Source organism: Hibiscus syriacus, unplaced genomic scaffold (genome assembly GCF_006381635.1).
Source record: "Hibiscus syriacus cultivar Baekdansim isolate YM2019G1 unplaced genomic scaffold, ASM638163v2 tig00111199_pilon, whole genome shotgun sequence".
In the NCBI taxonomy this organism is placed as follows: domain Eukaryota; kingdom Viridiplantae; phylum Streptophyta; class Magnoliopsida; order Malvales; family Malvaceae; genus Hibiscus; species Hibiscus syriacus.
In genome coordinates this window covers 136,577-161,682 of record NW_024063015.1, presented here as the reverse complement: position 1 = coordinate 161,682, position 25,106 = coordinate 136,577, and the positions used below count along the sequence as shown (strand labels likewise).

Below are 25,106 nucleotides of genomic sequence, written 5' to 3'. Positions count from 1 at the left end.
ATAGTTCATTAAAGTACTATCTGAAGAAAAATAATTAACAATATTTCCACAATACTCAAATTAAATTCATTAATTACATACATTTCTATATCACCTTGACATTCACTAATTGAAATTTGAAGACAAGTTGAATACAGAGAAATCTGGCAGAGATGAAAAGTAAAAGGAACACTAAACTGTTCCCTTGTTACATTACTATGAGAAAAACAAAAACAAGTTGTAAACTGTAACACATGTATTATTTGATTTCTTAGCTCTCAAAAGTTTGGGACATGCTAGAGGAGGGTGAATCAATCCTGGTAAGAACTGCAGGTATTCCAGCTGTATCTCTAGTTATCTGCATTAACCAACACAAACACTCTAAATTTACACTATCAATATTTTGTTGTTTTAGGAGTCCACATCAGCATTTTGCATTAGCATTGTTGTAAAATTTACTTGCTCCAATATCAAACATAGACGGATTAATCACTCACTTCTAGAGAGCAGGACTTTTTACCATAATCAGCAAACTTATCACAATGTCTAACAGATTGAGACCTAATTGAACTATAAAAGATCTTTACCAAAAGTCATAACAACATATTTGCCAACTTTATTTTCGAAACTATAAAAAAAATGTCCATTTTCATTACTTCCTCAAAATAAAATAAATTAATGATATATATATATAATTCCATTTTCATCAGAAAGCATGAAAAGACCATTTCAAACCTTTCGGTCAGTGCATCGATTGCTAATTACACGAATGTGGTGAAGTCATTATTTATTATACTATTGTCGTAACAATGAATTACCTAGAAAACAACATGAAATTGTAAAGATAAATTTCAAACTCAAAATGAACAGAGACCGGAAGCACAAATATAAACTTACAAGGATCTCTTCATCAAGATAAGAGATCATGAACAGTCTCTGAAATGTCCCACCTTGAAACACAGAAACTTCAGCTCAGACGTGAAAGAATTAAATGTCAAACAGAAGAGCTATATAGTTTATCCTTAATCGTGAACTTTTGTTTCCTTCTACGTACCATGTTACCCTTAACACATTAATCATAAAATATATATGGAAACTGGCAAAATTGCTTTCGAAAGTCAAAAGTGATGGCTAACTTGAACAGCATCCTTTCATGCAACTGATTCTTAACCATCAATTTAGTCGATGATTCCATGCAAATGCTTTGTTCCTCTACATTGATCTCATGGGAAGAAAAGAGAGAATAAAAGAAGACATGTTAAATTATGAGATTGGTTTTCTGTTCTATTTTTTCAAATAGTTGATAACGTTTTACCACAGGGAAGTAACTAACCAATTGGATTCCATTTCTTGAAAATCAACAATAAACCATCAACCATGTATAAATTATCAGCATATCTTGTATGTTGCCGCAAAAACAAAGCCAAACTAAATAGCCTCGTTAAGCTTTTACAAAAAGGTAAGTCATATGCATCCATTAACCAACCTCTAATGAGAATTACACTAGGGTGTAGTATAGATGAATGGCATCATTTATAAATACAGATTCTTATTGCTCTCCAAAGAAAGAATCCCATACAATATAGCAACCTCTAAAAGGATTTCCAAAAAATGAACAGTTTTCTCTTCAAAAATAGATAAATAACAAAAAGCTCACAATGAATCATAATGGTACCAACTCCAGTGATACCCTTCAAACACACAATTGCCATGGGCTACAATGATTGTATATAAAAACATCAGCATTTATCAGCTTGGTCTTATGCAACATGCACATTAAGGGTCTAATTACTAACAGCTATATCATTTTAATGAAAACTTGAATAACATTGGAATACTTACTCGGAGGAACTCTCAGTCCACTTGCCACTGCATCCTTAACAGGAATTGGAAGTTGCTGGATGGTGGTAAGAGCCTGAATATATGCACCCTTTAACTGTTCCGGCATTGTTTCTTCAACAACAGATGGTGATTCAAGTATCCCCTCGACATATTGTTCTTTCATTCGTAATGGTCCCTCAATAGATGCATTGGTGGAAAGAACAAATTTGCTTTCTATCTGCAGTCCACAGGAGATAACCTTAAACCACTCAAAAATTACATAGCCTTTCCAAAGTTTTCTTTTATTTTTATGTTGTGTGTGAGTGTTCAGAAAAGTTTAATCAAAGCGAGCACAACTCTCAACAGAAAACTCAAACCGCACTTCAGAAAGTGGAAACTGAAATGCTAAATTAGAAGGAAAAAAAAACTGTTTCCAATTTTCAATTAGAGAATTGTAAAGTTGCACACAATATGAGATCATTATAGAATATAACCGAGAAACTAGAAAAGGGCATACTTCCATCGGGCAGTCAATGCAAAGACTTGCATGATGTCCAAGGAGTGTAATGAAGCAATCTTACCACTGTAACAAGGTTGGCATGATCACAAGCAACCCCCCCCCCAGTTATTAAATTTGAGGGTAATGGGGATGAAAGAGAAACTTTTTCATTCTGAGTATCCATTAATTAGAGGCGCTAATAATTATGGTGCCAAATCTCACACAAATGGACGCCGTCCAACCTTTCTAAACAGGAACATTTCAACCATAGATAATGACTTTGAGTGAGAACAATTGTTACTAGCGGACAAGCTCAAGCAAAACAGGTTAATGCAAGTACATTTAAGTGGAAGGGAAAACGTGTAATCTCAAATTATTCATCTCATTAATCCAATAATGATATGAAGCCTTAAGGTGTTCATCCATCCAGTTAAAACTGGGGGAAATGTCAGATGGTAAACAATAAAATATTAATATAGCAAAACTGTCCAGGATATTTCATAGTTTTTCCATGTGGGTTTATTATCATTTCGAAGCAAATAGTGGTCAACACCGCTTCCATTGCACAATAAAAAAAATTTCAAGTTCTATCAAGAACTGAATTGCACTAGTTCTTGATAGAAAAATTTAATTACAACTAATTTAAAGTAATTTAATTTACTTCAGATCCAAGTTATATAAGCAAGCAGGAAAATTGACGACTGATTATAAAAAAAACGAAGATTATAGCTGAATATCAATACAAAGTTCAAGGCAGAGCTCTTCATATGGATATTGATGCTTTAGGACATGTGGCATTCATTTGTGGAGGTGAGCATCATGCTGAGGAAACATTTACCGAGTTAAGCAGTTTCAAGTGTGCTGTAACCTTTGCCTTTCCGTCCTTAAGATGCAAATCCATTTTTGACAATTTTGCCAATGTTGATGGGAATGTCCTGCAAATTACAACGAAGTTACCAAGGAGATCAACAACCAGTAATTCGGGAAAATTGGAGATCATCAGTTTTCAAATGAAACTCACTCAAATATGATTCTAGCGGCAGAAAATGCAGGGCTTCTAGATCCAAATCACTCAAAGTTCCAACGACCTTACAGAAAGGGAGACCTGGAGAGCTATAAACAAATAAAAGTCTTATGTGAATGGTTAACATGCAAAATTTGATCTTTGACTAAGCACCTACGTTGTTGGCCTTGGTGTAGGATTGAGCCTCTCAAGACCAATTATCATCTCATTCACATCAATTCGTTGCAAATCTGTTGTTTTCCCGGGGACTAAAGCCTCAAAACCCCCAGCATCCTTAAACTGAAACAACATTTAACAAAGAAAAGATGAAAGTGCAAGCTTGAAGGTGCATACAAATACATGTATACTTGATGGAACAAAATCAATTGACAGGAAGACTATTCAATTTGTGATCGACACAAAACTCATTCTTTCATTTGTCAGACATCAAGAAATTGATAAAAATAGTCATATAAACAAGTGTTGGTGTAAGCCTGCAAGCCAGATAAGCTTGTATTTATTTTTAACTTGTAAATTTCATGTGTTTTTCATTATTATTTAATTAATATAATTGAGCTATTTCTTTATTAATAAGTTATATTATAAATGTTATTATTATGTAAATGAAGCCAACAAAATAGCTTTGCAAAAGAATTATAAAGAGTTATAAATTAAGCAAAAAAACATGTTTCTAGTCATTGTATAATCAAAACAATCATTAACAACGCACAAAGGCTATCATATTAAAGTCTCCATGATATGATTAATCTTATAAGTTGAATAATACAAACTATTGTGAAAAGAATATTTGATAGTTAAACAAATTCACTAAACATGACTGAGAGTTCCATTTGATATCTTACTCAAGTTTCAATGGAAACACTCTCATTTGTCAATAGTATAAGGCTTGATTGAAATATCCAAAAATATGCTCGAGGACTTAAATCAAAGTTTATTAAGTACATGGCCTTATGTGTGAGGAACAAAGTAAAGGCCTACAATTAACGTAGCTATATTTAAGCATGCTTAGTCACACACTTCTGAACATGGGAAGTGTGGCTTTTGAAACCAAAGCTGCTAGCATTCCTGTTGATTAAGCAAAATAGCCTTTTAGAATATTTCAAGGTAGTGTGTATCAACAATAGAGGTTGGATATCCTTATGAAATTGAATTAAACAACTGGTTTCATGTGTAAAACTAACTTGATAAGGATATAATCTAATATTCTTTTCTGTTGTTCTTAACTATTGATTCTGTTATTTTCGTGCTAGGGTTGCTGCCGCCGCGGATTTGATGCTGCGGTAATGAGTTGCCCGGTGCTGGCTTAGCAGAGTGCAGCAACAGGTGTTCACCAATTTTCCCTCTCTTTTTTTTACTTTTCGGGCTTTGGTATTGTCCATGGGTTGCTGAGTTTTTTTTCGGGTTCTTTGTAGTCCGGGCAAAATATAGGGTCTACACCAAACAGTTCCAAAGTTACTGCAGTGTCCACAACAATGCTCCCTCTTAGAGATAGAGCTTTTCCTCGAGCTTGAAGCCAAGATAACTCGAAGATATAAATCAGCCCGTTCCAGTTTATGGTTTTGCATCATTCTAAAAGCTATTTTCAGCCAAAAGAGCTTCCTACATTGATGTCTAACCGTATATATAGTATTCATTAAAATTATAACATAAGCCCTTCACCCTTCTCTCTACCATTTCTGCCCTTTGAAATTGAAATGTGATAATAAAAAATAATCTATATAGAAAAGGTTGTAGATGATAGTTAAAATTTCCCCCGTATACAACTTCAAAACAACCCTGTTGGTTCATGCTTTCCCTTGGCCTTCAGGTATCTATTACAGCCATTGAACTATGGTACCAAACCATATAATTATGCTAATTATATGAAAGCCCCGATTAGCATTTTTTACAGCTCCTGAAAAGAGGTTACCAAATGTTTGGCACGCAGAAAGGGAAGGCAAATCTCAGCCGAATATTAAGCGCCTAAAGTGAAACAGCTTTGAGCCACTCCGAAAATGACAAACTGACTGCAAAGTTTTCGAATTCAAACCACCCCTTCCTTCTCTATAACAACAAAGGTTTATTAATGATCACATTAGAGAAAATACTACAAAACAGAGAGAGAGGAGAAACTCAGAAAGAAGCAGAGATTCCTTAGGTGAAAGTCGCTCCATCTCTTTAGCATAAATAGACGAAGCACCTCCCGGCACAGTTTGCTGGACCATAGATATTGAGGCCATTTCACGACGGTTTCTCCGGTGGCCGGAGCTCACCCGGTCACGCTTCGGCCTTCCAACGAAAGAAACTCCCGTCAAAGACGAAGAAGACGAGTAAGAGAAACTCAAACGAATTGCTGAAATCGTAGGGAACGATCCTTGCAGAGAAGCCATTGATGAAATCGAAATGATTTCTTAGGGGTTTCTTTATTTATTTATTTATTTATTTATCATAGAAATTAGCAGGAAAACTACACATGGAAACTTAACTATTGAAAATTTTCAATTTGAGAATCAATCTTTTAATTTTATCAATTAAGTCATTACATTATTTAAATGATGTCAATCAACACTTTGTTAACCCTTTTTCATGGACAGATGCATTAAACCCATAAGATGTCAAGTGCATCATATTATTTTGTGAAAATGATTAATTTAATATAATATGTTAAGTAAAAATTGTTAATACAAATACACTTTTTATGATCCGCGTTTTATCAGAAATGATGCTAATTCGATAATATTTTAAGAAAATGTGTCTGATAGATAATAATTTTTAGGTAAAATGTCTTCTTCTTTCCCCCTCACCTAACCTAACGACTACATTGCATAAACTATTCAAACCCAACTGTTCATTTCCATTCTCCCCCACATAATTTTTTGTTGTTTCTCTATAAACTTACAAAAAAAAAAGCCAGCCCCACTTCCCCTTTAACCATTTATATTTAATATAATCATTTCATTTCTCTCCATCTAAGCCCAAAAACTTACTTCTAACAATGGAAAATGCTATAAGAATCAAAATTAAATATTGACAGAGATCGAAATAATATATTATTTAAGAAAAATTTAAAGATTTATTAGGTATTTGTTGATATCTGGTTTTGTCCGAGTTCTAAAAATATTATTATTATTATTATTACCCTACCCACTAAACCTAAAAACCCACTAAACCTTCCACAATTCTATGTTTTATTCTTCCACCATTCCATGTTTCTTTCTTCCACCCACAACAATTATTCAATTATGATATATATATATATGTAATAGGCTATAGATGAAAAGGGAGGAAAAAGCATGCGTGAGAGAAGAGAATTGAGTGAAAAAATATTTAAAGAAAAATAAAGAGTTCTTTGATTCTGTTGGATTTTCTCCGGCGTTTGGGATCTCTGATCAATGATCCAAACGGTGAAAAGTTGCGCAACGCCAACACGAACAACATACTAAAAAATCATGACGATCGGACGGTGGACGGCGGCGGATTAGAGAAAATAAATCCGAACAATATTTGGCCTTTATACGACGATCGGGAACTCTGATCAATGATCTGAACGGTGAAAAGTTGTGCAAGGCCAATGCGAACAACATAATGAAAAATCAGGATAATCGGACGGTGGACGACGGTGAATCAGAGAAAATTAAGCCAAGCAGATTTTGGCCTTTTTACGACGAACGGAGCCGATTTATGCAAAACCGACTCTAGATCCAAGATGAGGAGGTCAAGACGGACTTCCCGGTGAAATTTGGTAACCATCGGCCACCAGTGGCGGTGGTGGCACGGCGGCACAGTGACGACACGGTGTTGCGGCGGCGGTGGCCGACGACTCATTTATGATGCATGTTATGTATTTTTTGTATAATTTATGTTTAGTCCCTGAACTTTTATGCGTGTTTTTCATTCCAGCACCTGAATCTCTGTGTTTTTCTGATTTTGACACTTTAGTTTCTGTTATTTTATTTTAGTCACTTAAGTTTCTATTTTTGCTATTTATGTCCATTAAATTTATGTTTTAGTTGTTTTAGTTGTTTTAGTCTTTTAATTTTCTGTTCTTACCATTTTTAATCCTTTAATTTCATGTTTTTGCTAGATCTCTTATTCGAGTAAAATGATTTTTTTTCATTAATTAATTTGAAGCAAGTTAATCAATATTTAATAAATAGATCATATTTTAACTTGATATTTGATTCAGGATTTCCACCATTATGACAACGTGTAAGCAAAACAGTACCAATTTTGGGCGTTGTGGGGGTGTTAATCCTTCCGCACGTGTAACCGACTCCTGAACCCATTTTAATCGAATATTTGGTAAACGCATACCAACTTTTGTCTTAAAAAATTATTTTTCTTAAAATGGTTTTTAAAAGACGTTTTTAGGTATTCGACCTATCTAACCCAAAGGTTGATGGCGACTCTATCCAATTTTATCCAATTTAATTCAAAATCACCCATTTTCCAAAATTAAAAGTCGCAACTGTTTTTAAAACAATATTTAATTTTCAAGCTAAAAAATGGTTATGACAGATTGGCGACTCCGCTGAGGACCTTTTAGAGAGTCAGGTTGTAATTCTCTTGCACATTGTTGTTGTGGTGGAAATTATGAGTTCGAGTATTTAGTTAACTTATGATCATTTTATTGAAGTTTTTAATTGCTTCATTTTTTTATTGTCATACTAACATTTGAATCTTTGCTTTCAGATCTGTCCAAGTTTTTGTCGAGTGGTTTCGTTTTCCTTTTGAGTCAAAGGGTTGAATGTTCCTCCTCACACACATCAAGTGCATTTGCATAACATAAGCTCTATACCCGAGCTCCGAATCCTTTCTAAGTAGTGGTGAAAGTGGCGCCTTCGTGGGAATTTATTCTCCGTACGAGCCTACCAAGTAACATTCGGGATTCATATACCTTATCTCATCGTGTGAATTTATTCTCCGTATGGACATAAGGGAATGTATCCTCTCGGATTGAACTCGTTCTGCTCGAAACCTGTAATGGGCGAGGATCGAGGGTTTGGCAAGCCCAAGGGGGCATCGACATCAAGGACAATTCTACACTTTTTCTCATAGAGTCGAAACCATGCATATAGTGAACCATAGAACGGTCACCATAGGTATAGTCATATCGAACCTCTGTTCATCAGTAGGTACCCAAATTAAGTGTACACAAAGGAGGAGTGTTTCTGAACCTTTTCTTTTGCTTTAAATTTTGTTGAATGACAACATGTGAACTAGATACCATGCAGTTAGGATTAATTTCTTGTAAATACATCTTTTTGGGTAGAAAGCATGTTTGGGTAGGATTACTATCTAATAAAAGCATGCTCGGGTAGATAACATGACTGGGTAGGTGTTATATTCATCTTTGAATGACATTTTTATCTTTACCAATTATCTTACATGTACTAACTTTTCATTTTTTTTTGTTTGCGTACACTACCTTATTTCCTTTTTTTTGTTTGTGTCATTTTTTCATTATTCTCTGCATTGCATTTGCATTGTCATAACATAATGCAAGAGGTGTTGATCCACAAAAACGTGTTCGTTAAACATAAATAATTTGCATTAATAGACAAAGTGGTTGTAATACAAGAGATGAAAAATGGAGACAGTCGGTAAGATGACTATGTGTCACATTCAATCCAGAAGACGTGGTGTCCACAATTGAAGAGTATATCAATCTGCTGCATTGTAAAGGTCAGAATGAACCGGGTTTACACCAAGCACATCAAAAATCAATTTTGGGTTTTCAAAGGTTGCAGGGGCAAGATGAAGGTTGTTGATCTGGAGACTCTTTTCAAAGATAACAAGAACAAGATGACAAAGCGATAGCTGAAATTGGAGACCATTGCTGACAAATTCAAGAAACAAGAAAATGAACTTCCCATAGTTCCTATCAATTGAGGGCTCCAATGACGTTTCCATTAGGGAACAGTTAAGCAAAGGGCGAAAATCAGAGATGTAGTCATTTGATACTTTTGGAAACAAGTACAAAAAGCAGCTAATCACTTACACGGTTTAACCAGAGAAGTCGGAGCGGTTCGACAGGTTATTCAACTGGCGACAGACGAAGGCAGAAGACTAGTCAACCTATCAGAAGTTGTCAGAATATTTTTGTCTCTTAAGAAATAACACTTTTTTCCCAATAAAGATTATTTATAATAACGACATGTTTTCGGATCAATGCCTTGAACATTTTATGCATTTTTGCATTTTTCATCTACATTTCATTTTTAAGCATTTTTATAAACATGAAATCTCTTCATGGAGGATTTGATGGAGTGTTCTTAACTACATGACACCACATGGAAGCAAGATTTGAACAATTAAAGAAAAAAATTGAGAATCAATACAGTGGAAGCCTGATCAGCTGATTGTAAGGCTAAGCCTACCAAGATGATATGAGAAAAAAGTCCCCATATCCTAAGGACTAGGATGTTGAAGCTGTGTACTGTTACCACATAGGAAGCTCCGAACATTCCTCTAAGAACTGTAAGGCACTGAAGCGCAAGATCCAAAACCTGATGGATTCAGGGGCATGAACAATCGAAGAAATGGGCATTGCATATACCATTAATATTGAGAGCATTGTTTTGTTTGAATTCGTTTTTGTTCTATCATTCATATTTGCTTAATCTTTTAAATGACTGAATTTATGCTACCTTCTAAGGTGGAATAATTGAACAAATTTTAATCTTTAGTTCTTCGAATATTAAATGAAATGATAATTCTTTTAATTCTTCAAGAATTATAGATTTTTGACATATGGCAAGATTAGAACTTTCTTATCCTGTCTTAAATCCCAAAATAAAATACATTGATTCTTTACCCAAAATAACTCATGGTCATTACCAAAAGACCAGATTTTGACATTATCACCCTTTGAAACTTTTGAACCTTTCTTTGAGTCAATAAAGTCACACCATTGTCTTTTTTAGACTCAAAATTGACTTTTTATACCATTAAAACCCAAGGCATTGAGTTGTTCATTTGGACATGAGCATTCTTCTAAGACACAACTTGGGGCATCTTGTAGATAGCCTGAACATTGAGACATGTTGGGAGTAAGAAGCAGAAAAAAGAATTCATTCAAAATAATTCTATCATGCATTAATTACACTGTTTTCATGTGAATAAAATTAATCCTGAAAATCTATCCCCTTGGGATACCTCTTCTGTGAAGACTTCCATGTATGAGATGATGAACGACTTTGCTTCATTTATCCATATATATATATATATATCCCTTGTTGTCCCATTTTGAGCCTATAGTATTTTTTTCTCTGATTCAACCCTAACCAAGGATCACCCTCCACATTGGGGGGCAAGGTGGAAGAAATCTTCTTGCATGAGTGAATACATCAAATCTGAGGAGATACCGAAAGGTGAACTAAATGCCAAGTGAAAAGTTCAAATCAAAGAAGAAAAAAAACAAAGAACATAAATCAAAAAGAAAAGAAGCAAAAAGAAAATAAACAAAGAAAAATGAACAAGAAGCACACGCAAAGATTCCCTTGAGTCAAATGGCGCATCAAGCTTCAAACTATGAGATTGATCAAGCACAATTATTCCAGAATCACTTCACTCGAAGATCATAGAGCATCAAGAGAGAGAGACATACGAACAGATTCAAATTGAACAAGAAATGATTGAAGACATCAGAATGAATTGATCCTTGGTTCAATACTAGAGATAGCAATAGGTCAAGTTGGGTTTTTGGGCCACCAGACCCGAGAAGAAAAGGTCCTCCACCCGTGACCCGACCCGACCCGACGAAACTAAGGTTTCACCTGACCCGACCCGAATATATGACTTAGAAATCCGACCCGACCCGAAATAAAAAAAAATATTTTTATTCAATAAAAACTGTGACTTAATTGAAAAAAAATTATATATAGAGGGGTATTATTATAATTATCCCTAAATATATAGGGTAAAATTATATATATTTTTCGGGTCGGATTTTTTCCACCCTAAACCCGACCCGAACAGTGCATAGAAAAAACCCCACCCGACCCAACCCGAACCTGAATTTTTTAAAAAAAAATCCGACCCCATCGGGTCGGGTCAAAACCCGTCGAGTTTGAGTTGAGTTGCCATCCCTATTCAATACCCTAAAACACTTATTTGGACCTATTTATCCTTTTCTTGCATAACCATGAACCATGGCCTACATTACGTGCCTTAAAAATTCCCTTATAATCATACATGGATTTCTAAACAGAAGAGACTATCTTTAGATTTCATCCTGCACATCAGGATTAATCTTTATTTGCAAAAGATTTTTTAAAATATTTAATGCATGATTGAGAAAAATAACAAATTGGGGTTCAAGACGTAAATTTTGAATGACGTTTTGAAACCAAAGGAGGATTCGAGTTGAAAACCTAAAAAGATGGCTCAAATATAAAAATAGTGCGGCTTAGGTGATCGCACAAATTCCTTGATAAGGCATTGCACAATTCGAGTGTGGCCATGAGAGCTGGAAGCCGGAGAACAATTCCAGTATATGAGCATACAAGCTACCCCATCAGATCATTGAACATCAAAGAAATAAGAAGGCCAAACAATTGACCAAACACAATAACCTGAGACGTTTTTTATCCTTTCCTTACTTAACCATTTCCCAAAGATAGCTTTGATCTTGAAACTTGTCAAATAACTATAATTTATTGAAGGATTAACAGTGTAATTAATTCTCTGATGTCCAAGGAACTCTAGTTTTATGATTCGTCTTAATTATGAAACCGAGAAAGGGCCAATATTTTCAAAACTTTTTGATCAAACATTTTTCAAAACTATTCTAATTGATATTTTCAGATCTCGAAAATAAAAGAAGAAGAAAAACACTTTTCAAACAAGACAATCTCTCTAGAGTGGATCATGGTATTTAACATATGACTTTCAGACATAAAGCTTATACTTAGAATCAGTGCTGAAGCAATAGATGAGGAACGATGATGGCGTTTTTTAATCATCAAATATTGGGGCATCTTTTGATATTCAACATCAAATATCGGGGCATCTTAGGAAATTCAATATCCTGATCCAAATTATCAGATCTTTTGAAGGTTTTTCCTCCATATGCAGGAACAAGCAAACAAAACACAAGACTCTACCTAGAAGATAAAACAAGAGTTAATTCATATCGCATGCATCTTAAACATATTTAAGAGCATCACATTCATCATTTTTGCATAAATAATCTTTTGCAACTTTTAGAGTCAATTTCAATTTCACAGTGAAGGATATTAGACTCAACAAACAACTTTTTAGTTTTATTCAAAGTCAATTTCAACTTCACAGTGAGGGATATTGAACTCAACAAATAAATTTCCAGTTTCATTCCAATTCAAAGCTCAACTTCACAACGAAGGATATCGTGCCCACAACCAAAGATTGGATTTCAACTTCACGACGAATGATATCCAATTAAAAGATCAACTTCACAACAAATGAGCCATCCACAATTTCAACTTCACGACGAAGGATATCCAATTTAAAGCTCAACTTCACAAAGAATGAGCCATCCACGATTTCAACTTCACAACGAAGGATATCGTGGCCACAAGCAGCAATACAACTCGAGATTGGATTTCAACTTCACGATGAAGGATATCCAACCTGACCTGATCTCCTCATCACGTAGGAGCCGTGTCAACTCTAGATAACCAACCGTCCTCATCACGTAGGAATTATGTTATCACCCTTAGATGGCATATCGTCCTCATCACGTAGGAACCGTGTCATCACCCGACCTGATCTCCTCATCACGTAGAAGCAGTGTCAACCCCAGATAACCAGCCATCCTCATCACGTAGGAACCGTATTATTACCCTTAGATGGTCTTCTGTCCTCATTACGTAGGAACCGTGTCATCACCCGACCTGATCTTCTAATCACGTAGGAGCCGTGTCAACCCCAGATAACCAGCCATCCTCATCACGTAGGAATCGTGTTATCATCCTTAGATGGCCTACCGTCCTCATCATGTAGGAACCGTGTTATCACCTGACATGATATCCTCATCAAATAGGAGCTGTGTCAACCCTAGATAGCCAACCGTCCTCATCACGTAGGAACCGTGTTATCACCCTTAGATGGTATGTTGTCCTCATCACGTAGGAACCGTGTCATCACCCGACCTGATCTCCTCATCACGTAGGAACCGTGTCATCACCCGACCTGATCTCCTCATCACATAGGAGCCGTGTCAACCCCAGATAACCAGCCTTCCTCATCACTTAGGAACCGTGTTATCACCCTTAGATGGTCTTCTGTCCTCATCACGTAGGAGCCGTGTCATCACTCGACCTGATCTTCTCATCATGTACGAGTCGTGTCAACCCTAGATAACCAGTCGTCCTCATCACGTAGGAACCGTGTTATCACCCTTATATGGTATGTTTTCCTTATCACGTAGGAACCGTGTCATCACCCGACCTGATCTCCTTATCACATAGGAGCCATATAAACCCCAGATAACCGGCCTTCCTCACCACGTAGAAACCATGTTATCAGCCTTAGATGGCATGCCTTCCTCATCACGTAGGAACCGTGTCATCACCCGACCTGATCTCCTCATCACGTAGGAGCCGTGTCAACCCAGATAACCAGCCGTCATCATCGCGTATGAATCGTGTTATCATCCTTAGATGGACTGCCGTCCTCATGGCGTAGGAACAGTGTCATCACCCGACTAGAACTCTTCATCACATATGAGTTATGTCATCCCCTGACCATATTTCCTCATCACGTAGGAGTTGTATCATCTTTAGACGACCATAACTCTTCAGCATGTATGAGTCGTGTCGTCCCCCCAAATCAAACAATAAATCTAAAAAAAGGGTACAAAAATTGGTTATCTTTTTCGTCTTTGCCGTATTCTTATTAACATAAGAATGTGCAAAGAGGGGCAGCTGTTGACACCCGTTTTTGTCTGGGTTCTAAAAATATTATTATTATTATTATTATTATATTATTATTATTATTATTATTATTATTATTATTATTATTATTATTATTATTATTATTATTATTACCTTACCCACTAAACCTAAAACCCCACTAAACCTTCCACCATTCCATGTTTTATTTTTCCACTATTCTATGTTTCCTTCTTCCACCCACAATAATTATTCTCCGATCAACGATACGAATGGTGAAAAGTCGCGCAAGGGCAACACGAATAACATACTAAAACATCATGACGATCGGATGGTGGACGACGGCGGATTAGAAAAAATAAATCCGAACAGTTTTTGTCTTTTTTACGACGATCAAGATCTCCGATAAGCGATTCGAATGATGACAAGTTGCGCAAGGCCAACGCGATCAACATACTGAAAAATCATATTTTAACTTGATGTTTGATTCAGGATTTCCACCATTACGACAATGTGTAAGCAAAACAGTACCAATTTTGGGTGTTGTGGGAGTGTTAATCCTTCTCCACGTGTAACCAACTCCCGAACCCGTTTTAATCGAATATTTGGTAAATGCAGACCAACTTTTGTCTTAAAAAATGATTTTTCTTAAAGTTGTTTTTAAAAGACGTTTTTAGGGATTCGGCCTACCTAACCCAAAGGTTGATGGCGACTCTATCCAATTTTATCCAATTTAATTCAAAATCACACATTTTCAAAAATTAAAAGTCGTAACTGTTTTTAAAACAATATTTAATTGTTCAAGCTAAAAAATGGTTATGACAGTATTTGAACTCAAAATTCAGCATGAACAAGCGACCTTAGTGATTAAGGGGAATGCTGTTATCCTTGATATCCCGGGTTTAAGAACTACGTATGTAGGGGTATGAGTGTTCATTGTAAAATAGTTGAAAGTATTTGTATATATACTACCTTATATTCACCTTAAATTTATAATAAGAAGTTCAAAATTCACAAGACAACTTCTAATTTGTCAAATGTTTAAACTTACATTGACCTAAATTGTAATTAGACTAAAAACTTGAGAACACATACTTAGTATTCTTAGTTTGACCACTACTTGATTAAATATTTAATAAATTATTATATTTTTAAATTTAAATATTTATTTTTACATTAACTAAAATACTATTAAATCAAAATTATATCTAATATATAAATTTTAACAAGAGTCGAGGCTCCTTAGACCCTAAGATAGTTCCGTCCCTGACTGCTACTGCTACAACTAATGGTAATCGGGATCCCAGTGATGTTCAAGTTTTACATGTAACTAAGAAGTCATCTGATGAGTTACCGAGAAAGTTTGCGGAACTCAAAGACGACGACCATGATGATAAGGGGCGATATTGAGGAAAGAGTTAAGGGTAATGGCGGCGAAACGAATGAACAGGAGTGGATCGGCCAGGTCCAGAATGTTGAAGTTAGGCACCGAAATGGGGGGAAGTTAAAAAGGGGTTGTTCTTTTTTGATTTTTTTGGCTAATGGGTGGCTTAATTTTCAAATGTAGGCACCGACAATGGGGAAGTCAAAAAGGGGTTGATATTGTTTATTTTTTTGGCAATGGTTAAATCACACATTTAGTCATTGCACTTTAGGGTATTTTCAAAGATTAGTCCCTAAGCTTCAACTATAAATACCCTAGCTCATTTAGATTCAAAATCATCCCAAAATCTTCCAGTTCTCTCTCAAGTGTGTTTTGTAAACACCTGTAATTTTTTCACTTTAGTAAAAGATCTGCAGCAGTCCGGAGACGTAAGCACAATTGGCTGAACTCCGTTATCAATTTTTCGGGTATTATTTTTTCCGCTTTTATTTTGTATTCTCACTAATCTGGCTATAGTGAAATTACTTATTACTCGTTTATTTCCCAACAACTGGTAATTAGAGCTTTTGGGTTGTGAATTTTGTCAATTTTTTGTGAGGTTATTATTCATTACTATTCACGTGAATAGTAAATTTTGTGAATAGTGAAATTTTGTCGGCGGTACGAATTTGTCGACGGAGGTGTTATAATACACGGTGGTTCGCACAAATTGTCAAAAACGATCCGAAGAAGCCAGATTCAAGTGGGAGCGATGGCTGCAGACGAAGGGAAGGTGAAAATTGAAAAGTTCGATGGTGCGGACTTTGGCTTTTGGAAGATGCAGATCGAAGATTTTCTGTACCAGAAAAATCTATATCAACCCCTCTCAGGAAAGCAACCAGAGGGCATGAAGAATGAAGACTGGGCTCTTCTCGACCGACAAGCCCTCGGAGTTATCCGACTGACGTTGTCCCGAAATGTTGCTTTCAACATAGCAAAGGAAAAGACCACGGCGGGTCTTATGGTGGCTCTCTCCAGTATGTATGAGAAACCATCGGCCTCAAACAAAGTTCATTTGATGAGGCGATTATTCAATTTACGGATGACGGAAGGGGCATCAGTGGCAACACTTGAATGAACTCAACACAATCACAACCCAGTTGAGTTCCGTGGAAATTAAATTCGATGATGAAGTTCGAGCTTTAATTCTCTTATCATCTCTACCAGACAGTTGGAATGCTACTGTTACAGCAGTTAGCAGCTCGTCGGGAAGTAGTAAATTGAAATTCGACGATGTTCGGGATATGGTACTGAGCGAAGAAATTAAACGGAGAGAATCAGGTGAAGCATCAACCTCCTCAGCCTTGCACACGGAGTCCAGAGGGAGAACTTCAGAAATAAATTCAAATCGTGGCAAATCGAAATCCAGACGGGGAAAATCAAGAATGGGAAAGAAAGATTTTACCTGTTATAATTGTTGCAAGAAGGGTCACTTTAAAAGGGATTGTCGAGCACTGAAGAAAGATATTGGCACATAGGAATCTGCAAACATGACAGAAGAGACAGGTGATGCCATGATTCTAAGCGTCAACAGTCTGATTGAATCTTGGATCTTGGATTCAGGGGCATCTTTCCACTCCACCCCATGCCGAGAAATCATGGAGAACTATGTCAGTGGTGATTTTGGGAAGGTTCATCTAGCCGATGATGAAACCTTGAAGATCGTTGGAAAAGGAGACATCCGATTAAAGTTGCCAAACCAGACCACCTGGACGCTGAAAGGAGTGAGACATATTCCTGGCCTCAAAAGAAATTTGATTTCTATAGGACAACTTGATGGTGAAGGATTTAGCACAACCTTTTCAGGCTGTGAATGGAAGATTACTAAAGGAGCACTCGTCATTGCTCGTGGTAAGAAAACTGGTACTCTCTATATAACCTCAAATTTAGAGAATATCATTGCAGTAGAAGATCCTGATGGAAAATCAAACATATGGCACCAAAGGCTTGGCCATATGAGCGAGAAAGGGATGAAGACACTTTTGTCAAAGGGGAAGTTGCTGGATCTAAAGAATATAGATGTCGGACTATGCGAGGATTGCATCTTTGGCAAACAAAAGAAAGTCAGCTTTGCAAAGATTGGTAAGACACCCAAGGCTGAAAACTTAGAGTTGGTTCATACTGATGTATGGGGACCATCTCCAGTTCCATCTCTTGCAGGCTCATTATATTATGTCACCTTTATCGATGATTCTACAAGGAAGGTGTGGGTTTATTTTCTGAAGAAGAAATCAGAAGTCTTTGATACCTTCAGAAAATGGAAGGCCATGGTGGAAAATGAGACTGGTCTGAAAGTCAAGCGGTTGAGGTCTGATAATGGAGGAGAGTATAAAAATAGGAGATTCAGAGATTTTTGTGCAAACAATGGGATCAAGATAGAGGCAACAGTTCCCATGACACCGTAGTATAATGGCGTAGCAGAGCGCATGAAAAGAACTCTGAATGAACGTGCCAGAAGCATGAGGATACATGTCGGATTACCCAAATTTCTATGGGCTGAAGCTATCAACACTGCAGTTTACCTGATCAACCGTGGGCCCTCAGTTCCTTTGGATGGCAGAATACCAGAGGAAGTTTAGAGCAAGAAAGAAATAAACCTTTCACACTTAAGAGTGTTTGGTTGTATTTCTTATGTACACATAGACTCTGCTGAAAGAAGTAAACTTGATGCTAAGTCCAACAAATGTGCCTTTCTTGGTTATGGCGATGATGAGTTCGGTTATCGGTTTTGGGATTATGAAAATCAGAAGATCATCAGAAGAAGAGATGTCATTTTCAATGAGAATGTGATGTACAAAGACAGGTCAACTGTAAAATCAAGCAGTTCAAATACCAAAGCTGAAACAAAGGAATTTGCTGAGTTTGAGGAGATTTCTGGAAATGATGTTCAGATTAGTCCTGAAGCAATTCAAGAAGAACCAGGCACACTGGAACTAAGACGCTCCTCCAGAATTCCTAAACCAACCCAACGATATTCTCCTTATTTGCACTACTTGTTGCTGACCGACAATAGTGAACCAGAGTGCTATGATAAAGCAATGCAAGTGGATGATTCAGTCAAGTGGGAGTCTTCTATGAAGATAAGATGGACTCGCTTATGTCAAATCAGACGTGTGAATTAGCTGAATTACCACCAGGCAAGAAAACGCTCCATAACAAGTGGATCTACAGGATCAAAGAAGAGCACGATGGGAGCAAACGCTACAAAGCAAGATTGATTGTCAAAGGCTTTCAGCAAAAAAGAAGGTATTGACTACAATGAAATTTTCTCTCCAGTCGTAAAACTGTCTACAATCAGACTGGTGTTAAAAATTGTAGCTGTAGAGAATTTACATCTTGAGCAGTTAGATGTAAAGATAACTTTCCTTCATGGTGATTTGGAGGAAGAAATCTATATGAGGTCATAGAGGCAGGCAAGAAAAACCTGGTATGCAGGTTGAAGAAGAGCTTGTATGGTTTAAAACAAGCTCCTAGACAGTGGTACAAGAAGTTTGATAGTTTCATGAGTAGCAGTGGTTTTACCAGATGTCAAGAAGATCATTGTTACTACATCAATAGGTTCGACAACAGTTTTATTATTTTATTGTTCTACGTTGATGACATGCTCGTTGCAGGCTCAGACATGCAAGAGATTATACACTTGAAGCAAAAATTGTCGAAGCAGTTTGCTATGAAGGATATGGGCGCTGCAAAGCAGATTCTTGGGATGAGGATCAAGAGAGACACAAAGTCGGGGACTTTGATGTTATCACAGGCTGAGTACATCAACAAAGTACTCTCCAAGTTCAACATGCAAGATGCTAAACCAGTAAGTACACCTTTAGGTTTTCATTTCAGACTCTCCAAAGAACAGTCACCAAAAATGGAGGAAGATCGTGCACACATGGTGAAGGTGTCGTATGCCTCAGCAATTGGAAGTCTGATGTATGCCATGGTTTGTACCAGACCAGATATTGCTCAAGCAATGGGAGCTGTTAGCAGGTACATGAATAATCCGGGCAAGGTACACTGGGAAGCAGTCAAATGGATCCTCAGATATCTGCGGGGTACTACAAACAAAGCACTTTGTTTCAAAGGTGGAGATACAATACTGACTGGCTATGTAGATGCTGACTTAGCCGGAAATGTCGACATCAGAAGGAGCACTACAGGGTATGTTTATACTCTAGGAGGTACTGCAATGAGTTGGGTTTCTCAACTACAGAAGATAGTTGCTCTCTCCACAACTGAAGCAGAATATGTCGCTGTTACAGAAGCCAGCAAAGAGATGGTTTGGCTCCAACGTTTCTTGGAAGAGTTAGGCAAGAAACAAGAAAACAATGTCTTGTATTGCGACAGTCAAAGTTCTATCCATCTAGCAAAGAATCTGTCTTTTCATTCCAGGACGAAGCACATACAATTGAGATATCATTTTATTCGGTCTCTTCTGGAAGATGGGATTTTGAAACTTGAAAATATTAGTGGAGCTCAAAATCCGGCAGACATGTTGACAAAGACGGTGACCACGAAAAAACTGAAGTTGCGTTCAACTTCAGTTGGCATGCTAGAATAACAAGACTAGAAAAGCTGTTGTATTAATCGAGGTGTGAAGACAGATTAAAATCAGTCTTCAAGTGGGAGATTGTTGAAGTTAGGCACCGAAATGGGGGGAAGTCAAAAAGGGGTTGTTCTTTTTTATTTTTTTGACTAATGGGTGGCTTAATTTTCAAATGTAGGCACCGAAAATGGGGAAGTGAAAAAGGGGCTGATATTGTTGTTTTTTGGCAATGGTTAAATCACACATTTAGTCATTGCACTTTAGGGTATTTTCAAAGATTAGTCCCTAAGCTTCAACTATAAATACCCTAGCTCATTTAGCTTCAAAATCATCCCAAAATCTTCCAGTTCTCTCTCAAGTGTGTTTTGTAAACACCTGTAATTTTTTCTCTTTAGTAAAAGATCTGCAGCAGTCCGGAGACGTAAGCACAATTGGCTGAACTCTGTTATCAAATTTTCAGGTATTATTTTTCCGCTTTTATTTTGTATTCTCACTAATCTGGCTATAGGGAAATTACTTATTACTCGTTTATTTCCCAACACAGAAGGGAATCATCCGATAGTCCTTCCAACAGTGGGTTAGTTGAGCGAAAATGGTTACTTCCTCCACCGCCGACGACACGGGCTCCGCTTTGCTTAAAGTGCTTGGGATGGAGAGGTCGCAGTTAAGAGCCAGGGAGATTAAGAACAGGTCCATCTTTGGCATCATTGAGAAGGTTGTTTCTTAATTCTTAGAAATTTGATTTAGATATAATCTATTAATCCCTTGTTGACTAAAATTTCATGATTGTGATGCAGACATGGCGTAAAACTATAGGAGCATCCAGAGTTTTCATGGAGAAACATTATAACAGGCAAAGGCGTTTGATTAATGATATTGTCTTGGCCTATGCAATCTGCAATGCAATTTATACATTGCCAATCATCAAAACCATATGTATTACTGTTTCTTCTTATTGAATTTATTTATTTATTTATGCTATCAAACAAATCAATGATTTAAGGATGGCCATTTTACTCGGATAGGATGGATTTTGAGTTAAACTTGGTTGCATAGATTTTTTATTAAAAAATTGAGTTCCAGTTGATTTGAGTTGGGCGTGATTGAGTTGGATTCTAGTTTAGTACGAGAAAAAATCTTATCCAAATTGATACAATATAATGTTATAATTATCCTTCATATATTTAAAAATAATTACAATAATATTTATTTTATTTAATTAAAATTCTTTTTACCTAATAAAAATGAGTATTATATATAAGTCAGCTCAAGTATGAGTTTTAACTTAAAATAAAGTTAGGTTTTGAATCAATTGGGATTCTTCTAGACTCGAGTTAGGTCGAGTGCATAGAAAAACTTTTAAATTTTTTAAATTAAATTTAAGTAGGCCAAGATTTTAACCTGATCTGATCCGAGTCATTGAAAGTTGGGTAAAAACTTTTAAATTTTATATTAAATTTAAGTATACCAAAATTTTAACCCGGTCTAATTCGATTCACAATCATTGTGATCCCTATACTCATTTCTCAACAATGTCGTATTTGGCCTGGATAGGAGTGACACCTGTCTAGGACCCCAAATTTTTATAATATATTATACTTATAAAAAATCGATTTTATATAAGTTACATGGTCCAATTATTTTTTATACATGTTATTAAGAGTTTTTTAATATTTATTATAATGGACTCAATTTTTTTAATATTTATTATTAGGGGCTATTCTTAAAATTTTAATTTTTTCTAATATTGTATAAATATCCAAATTTTTCGATATTCTTCTAACATTTGTTGTTATGGGCACAATTTTTTACAATACTTATTATTAAGGGCCTAATTTTTGAATATTTGTTATTAAAGGCATATTTTTAAAATTCAATTTCTTTTGAAATATTTATTGTTATTATGAGTCCAATTTTTCAGTACTTTTTATTAGAGACTTATTTTCTCAATATTTGTTATAATGAGCATACTCTTAAAATCTACTTTTTAAATATTTGTTATTAGGGACCATTTTTTCAATACTTTTTATCATGGAGCTATCCTTAATTTTTTTTCAACAGTTGTTATTAGGAACAATTACTTAAATAACGGTTTGTCACTACAATAATGACAGTTATATTATTGTAATACCATCGTTTGAAACCGCGATATCAACAACCGTTATGTTCATAATAACATACGTTATTAAAAATTCACATATGATAATTACAATGACCTTAATATCATCAATTATGTCTATAATAACAATAAACACAAGACGACCAAATATACAAATACAAACTATAATTTAAAATTTTAATTAAAGACTTAATTTTTTTTATTGGGCCAAAAATACAAAAATCTAGAAAACAGGCTTGTCTCTCAACATTCTTAAGATCCTTGAATTCCATAATTAAATTGGATATTGAGAGTGATAATAGAAATGAGGGTCTAACTTAGGAAAGACGGACTAATATACGACTAATATATGGCATTACCGGAAACATAATAAGATACTTAACAAAGTCGGTTTAGCTCTACTGGAAATGTTGAGTAATAATAATGTTGTAGGTGGAAATCATGAAGAAATATTAAAATATTTGGCAACCGACAAACTTAGCTTGTCGGTAGGTATCGATAGTTTGTCGGTAGGTATCAATACCTTGAAAAGAAGTATTGATACATAAAAATATAACAGGTTGAAGTTTGAAAATACTGGTTTCAATTTGACAAAACCGGTATAGATACCTGAATTGTTTAAATTTGTATCGATACTTTTCTAAGTATATGCACCAAATTATCGATACTTTAGGAATTTAAAAGAATTTCAATAATAGCGCCTATAAAGTATCGAGACTTTAAAAACATGTATCGATACATAATAGGTTAAAATATGAAAAAATCAGTTTCCATAAGACAAAACCAGTAAAGAACTACTAGATATGTTGAAAATATCAATATTTTTATATGTATCATATTATCAATACTTTAGGAATTTAAAAGAATTGCAATAATAGCACCTATAAAGTATCGATACTTTATAAACATGTATCGATACATAATAACATAACATGTTAAAATATGAAAAAATTGGTTTCAATATGACAAATCCAGTAAAGAGCTACCGAATATGTTGAAAATATTGATAGTTTTTATAAGTGCATGTATCATATTATCGATACATGACAATATAACAGGTTAAAATATGGCAAAACCGGTTTCAATATGACAAAACCGGTAAAGTGCTATCGAATATGTTAAAGGTATCAATACTTTAATAAGTATATGTATCATATTATCGATACTTTTAAAAGAAAAAATGAAAATGTATCGAAAGTATCGACACCTTACACAAAAGTATAAAGACTTGGGTAATTGTATCGATTAAATATAAATAACATATCCAGTTAAAATATCAAAGACATAACTACATTTCCTCTGAAAATAGATATAACACGGCTGTAGTTTTTGAAATTGAAGCGTATTGCGAAATAGAATATAGGCGTTTTTAAAGCGTAGTTGTTTGTTTGTTTAGCAGTAATCAAAAATAGGGGATTTATGGGTTTAGGGTTTTTGAAGTAAAAAAACATTTGGGATCGATTACAGGTAGAAAGTGATAATCTAGGTAGAAAATAAATATCGATACTTTTACATAATATTATAGGTAGAAAATGATATTGTAGTTTTGTTGAGTCAATCGATCGGATGAAATAGCCAAGAAGGGGTGAATTGACAATTAAAAATTTTGTTGGAAGCTTGACAGAAAATAAAAATAATTTGCACAGAGATTTAGAGTGATTCGACTTTCTCAACCAAAGTCTACGTCCATTACCTTAGCTATCCACATTAAGGATTTTCCACAAATTCACTAATTTGTCTTTCTTTTAAGGACAAAGAGTAACCTTACAACTCCCTCAAGAATTATACCCCAAATTCTTGAGACACTCTCTCTCAAAGAGAAAATTACAAATTTCGTAAACTTATAAGAAAAACCTCACAAGGTAAGATTATTTGCACAATTCAGAACAAACAAGAACACTCAAGAAAAAAATACAAATGAGCACAAACTGTGTTATTAGAAAGCAAAATGAATATTGAAAGGATGTTGGTTTGATTTGCTCAAACTTGATGTTTTTGGCTTTCTCAATTGTTTCTCTAGCTTCTCTTTTTCAATTCTTAATCACCAATGGCTTCAAAACTTGTTTAAATACCCCTTGAATGAATTCTGAATGTTGGGGATGATCATGGAGTCAATAGAGTCATTGTTGTATGTTTTCCACTTCAAAAAGTTATTGGGAACGTCTTGGTATCAGTACTCCACTAAGGGATATCGATACTACCTGTTATAAATTCAAATATTTCGATCGTTGCAACCCAATGGTATCGATACCCTTCAAGGAGTATTGATACTACTATGTATAGTAGTATCGATACTATCCAAGGAGTATCGATACTACTATGTATAGTAGTATCGATACCGAACATGGTATCGGTACTATTTTGACATTCTGTTAAATCTCGAAGTCAAAACCAAAGGAGTAGTATTGGTACCATGATCATGGTATCGGTACTACTATAGGCAATGGTATTAATACCGTGTACGATATCGATACCCTTTTTGCATTCGATGTAAGGGGGTATCGATACTGATAAGGCAATATCGGTACTACCCTATTGAAAATCCATTTTTGACTCGATTTAAGTTTGAAATACTTTGTAAAAATTATTTCAAAAATATTTTTAGTGTAAGTCTCAATTTTTTATTTAGTAAGGAGTAAAAATTGATATTTGAAAACTTGGAGTAATATTTGTAATATTCGAATAATTGAATCAAATATAATATTTAAATAAAATCTTAAAATTAATTTACACATTAATTTGTTATATCGAAATACCAAAATGTGTTCAATAATCTCCCCCTTTTTGATATAACAAAACATTTTAGAAATTTTAAGATTTTCTTTTGAAAAATCACTTTGAAAAATTACTC

The 25,106-nt window shown here is 35.2% G+C and overlaps 1 protein-coding gene across 1 annotated transcript; it reads right to left on the bottom strand.

Moving 5' to 3' along the window:
* Positions 1 to 226: 226 nt before the first annotated feature.
* Positions 227 to 5,727, bottom strand: LOC120155614 (probable plastid-lipid-associated protein 13, chloroplastic). Its single transcript, XM_039167131.1, is given in 7 exon segments — positions 227 to 337; positions 877 to 929; positions 1,822 to 2,038; positions 3,138 to 3,234; positions 3,321 to 3,404; positions 3,481 to 3,602; positions 5,414 to 5,727. Coding segments are annotated over 7 exon segments (939 nt in total). The 5' UTR covers positions 5,693 to 5,727; the 3' UTR covers positions 227 to 250.
* Positions 5,728 to 25,106: the final 19,379 nt, after the last annotated feature.